We start from the raw sequence: 11,018 nt of genomic DNA, 5'->3' as shown, positions 1-11,018 counted from the left end.
TACCTTTCTAACTGTCTCCTAATGGTAATATCTACTGTATGATTCTAACTTCAGTGACTAGTAGTTGAGTAGTTGCTCTGATGTGCATCTCAACTAGTTACCTCTCGGATCTCTGTCTGTTGTCTACTACAGTTTTTAAAGTATCCAATCACCTTCAATCAGGAAGTTATACATTACAGGATATGCTAAACACAGTGATATAACATGATAGCTGCATGAAAACAAGTAGTGAAGAGTGCAGCCTTTCATCCTATCACTTTGACTGTTCTGTTTGTGGCTTCTCCAGCCTTCAAATGGAGTTTACATTATGACTCTATCTCTCTCTATGCCACCAATAGGGACACTTTTCTTTTATCTAAGCTGTCTGTGTGTGACGTCAGTGTGACGGGTTATTCAGAGGTGTGTGTGGGTTTTCTGTCTGCATCTTTATCAGAAAAGGGGAACTTCACACGTGTCTTTGTGTGACATCAGTGTGACGGGTTATTCAGAGGTGTGTGTGGGACATCTTTATCAGAAAAGGGGAACTTCACACGTGTGTCTGTGTGTTTGTCTGTGTGTCTGTCTGTGTTTGTGTCTCTGTGTCTGTGTGTGTGTCTGTGTGTGTGTCTGTGTGTGTGTCTGTGTGTGTGTGTGTTTGCCTGCGTGCAGCAGGTATCCTCTCAGCACTGTTCTGCCTTCTGTCTGTGTCCAACTGCAAGTCACATTGTTTTAACAATCCAATCACATTCAATCAGGAAGCTGGTAAACCTGATAGGTTCCTTTCTTACTTAATCTGAGCCTGAGTTCATCTTCTTACTAAAGTCGTTTATGCTAATAATTGATTATGAAAAAAATCACATTATGGCAAATCACATAATATGTTTCTATTTAAACAATGAATACAAGCATTGTACAGATGACAGTATGTCTACACACTGTTTAACTAGAGAGAGATGCATTAGCACTGTAGCACTACTATATAATGAGCTACTGTATAACTCTTCACAAATCCAGTTATGTTGAGAGGTAAATGCTATGTCATAATATTTATATACAGGTTCAGAATACCCAATATTACCATCAGCACAGTCCTAGTTATATCTTGGTACTCCACCATTATCAGGTTTTGCCCCTCAGTGCAGTACCAGCAGTGTGTTGGTGTGTCTTAGAGAGAGAGAGAATGAAGTTGTGTGCACTGTAAGGTGCTGTGTGTGTGCGCGTCCTCCCACCAGCCTCCTCTGTTGTCATGGTGATGTTAAACCCTTTTCTCACAAATCCAGTAACGATTGAGTAAACATGACAGGTCATTCCATGCCTTTACAGGACGCCATGTTTCCGTGTTCAGCTCAACACAGTCCTCCTTCCGATTTGCTGGGTTGTCACCACCATTATCAGGCTGCTGTAAGTACCAGTAACTACAGGGTAAACAAGACAGGAAATAAAATAATAAAAATCGTATTTTGTCACATGCGCGAATTACAACAGGTGTAGACTTTACCATGAAATGCTTAGTTACGGGTCAATCCCCAACAATGCAGAGTTAAATATTAAGAAATAAATTGATAAAACATTTGCTAAATAAAAAAATGAAAATATTAACACAGAATAAAAAGTGACCAGGCAGTTAGGATAGATAATAAACAGAGTTGCAAAGTGAGTGTGAAGAATGTGAAAGAATGTGAAAGAATGTGAAAGAATGTGAAAGTCTGTGTGTGTGTGTGTGTGTGTGTGTGTGTGTGTGTGTGTGTGTGTGTGTGTGTGTGTGTGTGTGTGTGTGTGTGTGTGTGTGTGTGTGTGTGTGTGTGTGTGTGTGTGTGTGTCTGTGTGTCTGTGTGTGGACGTGTTAAATACTATTTCTAGGGGTTTAGGGTTAAGGTTGGTATAGGGTTAGGGTTAGTTTTAGGGTTAAGGTTAGGGTTAAGGTTAGGTTTAGGGTTAGTTTTAGGGTTAAGGTTAGGGTTAGAGTAAGAGGACGGGTAAGGGAAATAAGATTTTAAATGGGACTGATTTGTGGCGTCAATATACGTATGTGTGTTTTGTGTGTACATGTATTTCAGTATCAGTGTAAGTATGTGTGACTGTGTGGGTAGAGTCTAGTGAGTGTGTGGGTAGAGTCTAGTGAGTGTGTGGGTAGAGTCTAGTGAGTGTGTGGGTAGAGTCTAGTGAGTGTGTGGGTAGAGTCTAGTGAGTGTGTGGGTAGAGTCTAGTGAGTGTGTGTTTAGAGTCGAGTGAGTGTGTGGGTAGAGTCTAGTGAGTGTGTGGGTAGAGTCTAGTGAGTGTGTGGGTAGAGTATAGTGAGTGTGTGGGTAGAGTCTAGTGACTGTGTGGGTAGAGTCTAGTGAGTGTGTGGGTAGAGTCAAGTGAGTGTGTGGGTAGAGTCTAGTGAGTGTGTGGGTAGAGTCTAGTGAGTGTGTGGGTAGAGTCTAGTGAGTGTGTGGGTAGAGTCTAGTGAGTGTGTGGGTAGAGTCTAGTGAGTGTGTGGGTAGAGTCTAGTGAGTGTGTGGGTAGAGTCTAGTGAGTGTGTGGGTAGAGTCTAGTGAGTGTGTTGGCAGAGTCTAGTGAGTGTGTGTGTAGAGTCTAGTGAGTGTGTGGGTAGAGTCTAGTGAGTGTGTGGGTAGAGTCTAGTGAGTGTGTGGGTAGAGTCTAGTGAGTGTGTGTAGAGTCTAGTGAGTGTGTGGGTAGAGTCTAGTGAGTGTGTGGGTAGAGTCTAGTGAGTGTGTTGGCAGAGTCTAGTGAGTGTGTGTGTAGAGTCTAGTGAGTGTGTGGGTAGAGTCTAGTGAGTGTGTGGGTAGAGTCTAGTGAGTGTGTGGGTAGAGTATAGTGAGTGTGTGGGTAGAGTCTAGTGAGTGTGTGGGTAGAGTCTAGTGAGTGTGTGTGTAGAGTCTAGTGAGTGTGTGTGTAGTCTAGTGAGTGTGTGGGTAGAGTCTAGTGAGTGTGTGGGTAGAGTCTAGTTAGTGTGTGGGTAGAGTATAGTGAGTGTGTGGGTAGAGTCTAGTGAGTGTGTGGGTAGAGTCTAGTTAGTGTGTACATAGACTCAGTGCAAGAGTGTCAGTGTAAAAAACAATAAAAGGTGTCAATGTAAATACAGACATGTTTTTTTCAGATTTAAAAGGAGCATTTCCTTATTTGGAACAAGAACCAACACTTTATCTGTATTTTTTTATGATATTTTCAGATATATCTTTAGTGCTCGTGGAATGACATCTTTGAACATGATTTGAAGCAACATGTAATTTGTTAAAGGTCCCTATCACACCAATTATGAACAACACCGATAATCAGTCCTACTCATTACAATGTGGTTATTGTTATTATAGAGCAGTAGTCTCTTACCTTGGGGTGGTCAGTGGGGTGCCGTCCACCCATTTCCAGGTCCCCTCAGTAACAGAGTCAGTCAGACCAATCCAGGCTCTCTTATTGAAGCTGAAGAGAAACTCCTGTTGTTGAGAAAGATACTGATATGGTCAACTACTATAGGCTACATGTGTTAAATACTGGAAGATACATTACTGACCAAGAGATGTTTGTTTCTCTCACCTGTTCCTTATCACTGTTTGCGATCACCAGGTCTGCTCCTCTCTCCAGACAGTCCTGTCTACTCTCCCTCCAGGGTTTTTTCACTGTAGACAGGAAGTACCAACTGGATTCAAACTTCTGCCAGCCTTCAGGACAGGTTTGTTCTACAAGAAAATAACATGCATTTCCATCTTGTTATTCTGCACCTATTATTGTACAATACGAACACACGTTAACAGCATATACATATGTGATGTTATGATCATTTATCAGTTAAACTCACTCAGAATAGAAAACTTTCTCATGAGATCATCTCTTTCCTTCTGTAGCTGGTCTCTCTCTATAGTCAGGGTGTTGTAAGTGGTCTGTAGCTGTTCTCCCTTTTTAGTCAGAATGTTGTAAATGAGTTTTAGCTGGTCTCTCTCTTTAGTCAGGGTGTTGTAACTGGTCTGTTGCTGGTCTCTCTCTTCAGTCAGTATGTTGTAACTGGTCTGTAGCTGGTCTCTCTCTTCAGTCAGTGTGTTGTAACTGGTTTGTAGCTGGTCTCTCTCTTCAGTCACATTGCCACTGTTATCTGGAAAGGATTGATACATATAGCTTATGGTTAATTCACTCACCAAACAGTAATTCAATAATATCTAAATGTATATTCCCATGATAATGACTGAGATGATTGGCATGCAGTGTGGACATTTCACCAGTTAAACGTGATGAATTATCATTAAAGATTGACATTGATGTTTACAGTCTATTTTGAAATGAGGTATGCCTATCTTGGTGTAGGAAGGTGTTAAAAATATAACAAGTTTTTGAGACAATGTGGATATAGTCAGACGTTGTAATCTGAGGATGCATTTTAGATATATTCTATAAAGAGATTCAAAAGGGGCCATCTGTCGGTACAAACTTTGATTGAGACATGATGATGTCATAAACAAATATCACTCCACCACTGGTTACCAAAGACATGATGGACATCCGGAAAAGAGGACAGACTATCAGCTGATCATTGACGTTGATGATTGATGTAATTCTGCTAGTTAGCTACATCAATCATTCTTTCACTGATTGGGATTTAATCTTCAATGCTCTCAAATAATAACTTCAGAATACACAGTATACCTTCATGGTCCTGCTTTAAATTACATTCAGTTTATAAAGGCTTTTATACAGCCTTCCTCATGCTTTCATAAGCACTTCATACATGTGTTATTAAGCATCTATAAGTATATGTCATGCTTTATAAAGTGTGACATAAACCACTATGTGACATAACCCACTATGTTGAATATGATATAAACATATAAAGGGGGACAAGCTGTGCTGAAGGAAGAAACAGCCTGTAAAGTTAAGTTTAGATGTGACACCTAATCTCCTTCCCAGACACTTCCGCCCAAATGGTCAGAAGATAAACACATCAAACTTGGCTTTCATTAGTTATGTTAGGTTAGCAAAGGACATGGCCTAATTGCAGACAACTATTTTACTCAGTTAGGTCACTTACATAGAATTCTATGGTCACTCCAAATAAGGCCAACTTTAAATGGTTGATATCCCAGTTTATACTGTGCATTCAGAAAGTATTCAGACCCTTTGACTTTCTTACAACCTTATTCTACAATGTATTAAATTATTTTCTCCCCTCATCAATCTAAACACAATACCCCATAATGACAAAGCATAAACAGTTTTGTAGAAATGTGTGCAACTTTAAGCTAGGGGGCACTATATTTATTTTTGGAAAAATAACGTTCCCAAAGTTAACTGCCTATTTCCCAGGACCAGATGCTAGAATATGCATATAATTGATAGCTTAGGATAGAAAACAATCTAGAGTTTCCAAAACTGTAAAAATATTGTCTGTGTATAACAGAACTGAATTTGCAGGCGAAATTCTGAGAAAAATCCAAGCAGGAAGTGACCCTTATTTTGAAACCCCTGTCTTTCTATGCATCCCTATTGACCATTGAAAGGGATATCAACCAGATTCCTTTTTCTATGTCTTCCCTAAGGTATCTACAGCCTTTAGACGTAGTTTCACGCCTTTATGTTGAAGAATGAGCGTAAACGAACACATTGCGTAAGTGGCCAGCTGATGGCTCTCAGAGTGATTATTGCGTGAAAGAGAAGAGGTAGCCATTTTTCCTCCCGGTCCAACTGAAAAGCCAACTGTCCCGGTTGATATATTATCAAAAAGATATTTGAAAAACACCTTGAGGATTGATTGCAAAAAATGTTTCCATGTTTATGTCGATATTATGGATATAATTAGGATTTCTTTTCGCCATTGTCGTGACTGCAATTTCCGGGCGATTTCTCAGCCAAACGTGAAGAACAAACTTAACTATTTCGCCTCCCCAAAAAATATTTTGGGAAAAAATGAACTTTGGCTATCTACCTGGGAGTCTCTTGAGTGAAAACGTCCGAAGTTCTTCAAAGGTAAACGATTTAATTTGATTGCTTTTCTGATTTTCGTGACAAGGTTGCCTGCTGCTAGCAAGGTATAATGCTATGCTAGTCTATGATAAACTTACACAAATGTTTGTCTAGCGTTGGCTGTATAGCATATTTTGAAAATCTGAGATGACAGGGTGATTAACAAAAGGCTAAGCTGTGTTCCAATATATTTCACTTGTGATTTTCATGAATATGAATATTTTCTAGTAAGATTATTTGACCACTGCGCTATGCTAATTAGTGTAGTTGCTGACAATTCTCCCGGATCCGGAATGGGTAGTTCCAAGATTAAAAATAATAAAACAGAAATATCAAATGTACTATTATTATTCAGACCCTTTACTCAGTACTTTGTTGAAGCACCTTTGGCAGCGATTACAGCCTCGAGACTTATTGGGTATGATTATTGGTTACAAGCTTGGCACACCTGTATTTGGGGAGTTTCTACCATGTTTCTCTGTAGATCCTCTCAACCTCTTTCAGGTTGGATGGGGAGCATTGCTGCACAGCTCTTTTCAAGTCTCTCCAGAGGTGTTCGATTCGGTTCAAGTCCAGGCTTTGACTGGGCCACTGAAGGACACTCAGAGACTTGTCCTGAAGCCATTCCTGCGTTGTCTGTCATGTGCCTTTTACTGAGGAGTGGCTTCTGTCTGGCTACTCTACCATAAAGGCCTGATTGGTGGAGTGCTGCAGAGATGGTTGTCCATCTGGAAGGTTCTCCCATCTCCACAGCGGAACTCTGGAGTTCTGTCAGAGTACTTTTGTTGAAGCACCTGGCCGTCACGTCCCTGACGGCCAGCTATAGCAAGAGCCTTGGTGTTTCCCAACTCCTTCCATTTAGGAATGATGGAGGCCACTGTGTTCTTAGGGACCTTCAATGCTGCAGAAATGTATTTGTACCCTTCCCCAGTTCTATATCTCAGCACAATCCTGTCTCAGAGCTCTATGGACAATTCCTTTGACCTCATGGCTTGGGTTTTGCTCTGACATGCTCTGTCAACTGTAAGACCTCATATATACAGGTGTGTGCCTTTCCAAATCATGTCCAATCAATTGAATTTACCACAGGTGGACTCCAATCAAGTTGTAGAAGCATCTCAAGGGAGATCAATGGAAACAGGATGCACCTGAGCTCAATTTCGAGTCTCACAGTGAAGGCTCTGAATACTGATGTAAATAAGGTATTTATGTTTTAGTTTTTTTATACATTTGGAAAATATTCTATTAACCTGTTTTCACTTTGTATTGTCATTGTGTGTTGATAGATTCAATGTTTTCTTCTCCTCATCAATTTTATAATAAGTAGGTAACATAACAACATGTGAGGACGTCTGAATACCTCCAGAATGCCCTGTAGACATGGTTTGTGTACTCAAGTAGAGCTGATGCAGTTCTTTTGTTTTTGTTGTCACATTATTGGCAGTGCTTGACTTGGACTGAAAAAAAGTTTCAGTACGCAGACCCAAATGGCACCCTATTCCCTATATAGTGCAATGTCAAAAGTACTGTGATAGTGGGGTATCAGTTGGGACAAAGCCTCACTCACAGAAAGCCAGTCTCAGGGAGATGTTGAGAGTGACTTGTAGAACACACAGCACTCCTAAACACCCAGCAGCCAGCCTGTAGAGTCTTAGTCTTCTATCTGCAGAGAAACACAGGCAGACACACACACACACACACACACACACACACACACACACACACACACACACACACACACACACACACACACACACACACACACACACACACACACACACACACACACACACACACACACACACACACACACACACACACCATCCTACATTAAGATTACAAACAGAATCAACAACATATAACATCCTGAATCACTCCTGACTATGATTAGAACTCTGACAACCACACCCCTGATTTAGGGTTGGCAGCGAACGTTTGCTCAAGAGTGCTGTCATCTCAATTCTGATAAACAGGAAGCCAAAATTACACAATATAGCTAAAGCATGACTAAAAGAGATTATCTGTGATTGCTGCTTACATTTAGAAATGTATGATATTTACCCATTCATTCTTCATGAATGTAACTTCTACTGTAAATGCCTCATGAGCTTAGTTTAACTTTCTAACCCCATCAGGACCCAAAATATAAGTTTGTTCTACCACAGAACTGCAAACACTGTGTAGACTCAAATGGGTAAAACTATCATATTAATCTCATGGATGGACAGTCCTTGAATACATACTGGAGCTATGAATTAATTACATACAGTACCAGCCAAACATAGTTCTGTCTATGAATTACATACAGTACCAGTCATACATAACTATGTCAATGAATTACATACAGACCAGTCATACATACTGTAGCTATGAATTACATACATAACCAGACATACATAACCCTGTCTATGAACTACATACATTACCAGACATACATACTGTAACTATGAATTACATACAGTACCAGACATACATACTGTAACTGTGAATTACATACAGTACCAGCCATACATAGCTCTGTCTATGAATTACATACAGTACCAGTCATACATAACTATGTCAATGAATTACATACAGACCAGTCATACATACTGTAGCTATGAATTACATACATAACCAGACATACATAACCCTGTCTATGAATTACATACAGTACCAGTCATACATACTGTAGCTATGAATTACATACAGTACCAGTCATATATAGTTCTGTCTATGAATTACATACAGTACCAGTCATACATAGTTCTGTCTATGAATTACATACAGTACCAGTCATACATAGTTCTGTCTATGAATTACATACAGTACCAGTCATACATAGTTCTGTCTATGAATTACATACAGTTCCAGTCATACATAGCTCTGTCTATGAATTACATACAGTACCAGTCTTACATACTGTAGTTCTGTCTATGAATTACATACAGTACCAGTCTTACATACTGTAGCTCTGTCTATGAATTGCATACAGTACCAGTCATATATAGTTCTGTCTATGAATTACATACAGTACCAGTCATACATAACTATGTCTATGAATTACATACAGTGCCAGTCATACATACTGTAGCTCTGTCTATGAATTACATACAGTACTGGTCATACATACTGTAGCTCTGTCTATGAATTACATACAGTACCAGTCATACATACTGTAGCTCTGTCTATGAATTACATACAGTACCAGTCATATATAACTCTGTCTATGAATTACATACAGTTCTTGTCATACATACTGTAGCTCTGTCTATGAATTACATAAAGTACTTGTCATACATACTGTAGCTCTGTCTATGAATTACATACAGTACTTGTCATACATACTGTAGCTCTGTCTATGAATTACATACAGTACCACTCATACATACTGTAGCTCTGTCTATGAATTACATACAGTACCATTCATACATACTGTAGCTCTGTCTATGAATTACATACAGTACCAGTCATACATACTGTAGTTCTGTCTATGAACTACATACAGTACCAGTCATATATACTGTAGCTCTGTCTATGAATTACATACAGTACCAGTCATATATAGTTCTGTCTATGAATTACATACAGTACCAGTCATACATACTGTAGTTCTGTCTATGAATTACATACAGTACCAGTCATACATACTGTAGCTCTGTCTATGAATTACATACAGTACCAGTCATATATAGTTATGTCTATGAATTACATACAGTACCAGTCATACATACTGTAGCTCTGTCTATGAATTACATACAGTACTAGTCATACATACTGTAGCTCTGTCTATGAATTACATACAGTGCCAGTCATACATACTGTAGCTCTGTCTATGTATTACATACAGTACCAGTCATACATACTGTAGCTCTGTATATGAATTACATACAGTACTAGTCATATATAGCTCTGTCTATGAATTACATACAGTACCACTCATACATACTGTAACTCTGTCTATGAATTACATACAGTACTAGTCATACATACTGTAGCTCTGTATATGAATTACATGCAGTACCAGTCATACATACTGTAGCTCTGTCTATGAATTATGCATAAAATGTATGCATTTTAGTGTATGTGACCACAGCAGGTTGTAAACCCCAGGCTCTGTACAAGCTGTACCACAGAAGACAGAACAATAAAAAACAAACAAGCATTTTTCTATGATGTGCTATAAGTGTGTTTGCACGTGCCAGCATATGTGTGTACGTTCGGTGTGTGCGTTCATACCTGTCTGCATCTGCGTGTGTGTGAGAGAGAGAGAAAGATAATTCTTTGTACCTGAGAGATGGGTCTCAGCCTTCACGCTCCTCGTTGCTCTATTCTGGTTTTCTTCATTAACTTCTTTTAATTCAATCACCTGTTTGTTGACGTAGTCGGCCATCTTAACTAACCGTACCGAATATCAATGATGACCCCAATCAATCAATTCATCAAATAATTCAGACTGTCTGACCTTTTATTGTAATATATATGATTTTTACTTTTACTTATAGTATTAACTTACTTCTACTGTATGAATACCTTTCTAACAGACTCCTAATGGTAATATCTGCTGTATGATTCTAACTTCAATGACAAGTTGTTGTCTGATGTGCCTCTCCATTGGTGTCTCTGTCTGTCTGTGGTCGACTGCAGTAGAAAGAACGTTTTAAGTATGCAATCTCTTTCAAGCAAGATGTTATATTCCGCAATAACTATGTGACATTGTTCGTAAGGAAGTGACATCATGGCTCGCACTTCGTGACTCACATTCAATCAGGAAGCTGGTAAAACTCAGAGATTGTTCCTTTATTTACTCATCTGTGCCTTTGTTCTTCTTATTATAAAAGTTATTTATAATAATTGATAATGAAAAAATAAATAAAAAAATAGTCACATGACATGTTGCTAATAAAAAGAGGGAAAGAGAGAGAGACTTGTGTACAGTCTACAAGAAATGTTACATAATTAACTGTCCATCTTAAGATTGACAATAGGTATTGGGTATTATATACCTAATTTGTTTTGTGTGCGTACATGATTCTGTGTGTGTGTGTGTGCATGATTCAGTGTGTGTGTGTGTGTGTGCATGATTCAGTGTGTATGTGTGTGCATGA

At 39.1% G+C, this 11,018-nt stretch overlaps 1 protein-coding gene across 2 annotated transcripts; it reads right to left on the bottom strand.

The window, feature by feature from the left end:
* Positions 1-458: 458 nt before the first annotated feature.
* LOC135530938 (CD209 antigen-like protein C) lies at positions 459-10,571 on the bottom strand. Of its 2 annotated transcripts, XM_064959103.1 has the most exons (6): positions 10,201-10,570; positions 7,499-7,594; positions 3,779-4,069; positions 3,517-3,659; positions 3,313-3,416; positions 459-1,394 (listed from the first exon to the last, which is right to left on the bottom strand). In XM_064959103.1, the coding sequence occupies exons 1-6, from the start codon at positions 10,301-10,303 to the stop codon at positions 1,235-1,237; spliced, it is 897 nt and encodes a 298-aa protein (XP_064815175.1). In that variant the 5' UTR covers positions 10,304-10,570; the 3' UTR covers positions 459-1,234. The 2 variants fall into 2 exon arrangements, with proteins under 2 accessions (XP_064815175.1, XP_064815176.1); XM_064959104.1 differs by lacking the exon at positions 7,499-7,594 and having other exon boundaries at positions 10,201-10,571.
* Between the last annotated feature and the right edge of the window lie 447 nt (positions 10,572-11,018).

The sequence above is a fragment of the Oncorhynchus masou genome, unplaced genomic scaffold (assembly GCF_036934945.1).
Source record: "Oncorhynchus masou masou isolate Uvic2021 unplaced genomic scaffold, UVic_Omas_1.1 unplaced_scaffold_1463, whole genome shotgun sequence".
NCBI classification, from domain to species: Eukaryota; Metazoa; Chordata; class Actinopteri; order Salmoniformes; family Salmonidae; genus Oncorhynchus; species Oncorhynchus masou.
Note: the sequence above shows the minus strand (reverse complement) of the source record. Positions and strands in the feature narration are given on the sequence as shown.

Bases quoted from the DNA above. Each gene is read 5' to 3' on its own strand.
- LOC135530938 (XM_064959103.1), bottom strand. From the start codon at position 10,303: ATGGCCGACTACGTCAACAAACAGGTGATTGAATTAAAAGAAGTTAAT. The intron at 7,595-10,200 runs GTACAAAGAATT...GTTTCTCTGCAG, and splicing joins GGCTGAGACCCATCTCTCAG to ATAGAAGACTAAGACTCTAC. The intron at 1,395-3,312 runs GTAAGAGACTAC...TTTACCCTGTAG, and splicing joins ACCCCACTGACCACCCCAAG to TTACTGGTACTTACAGCAGC.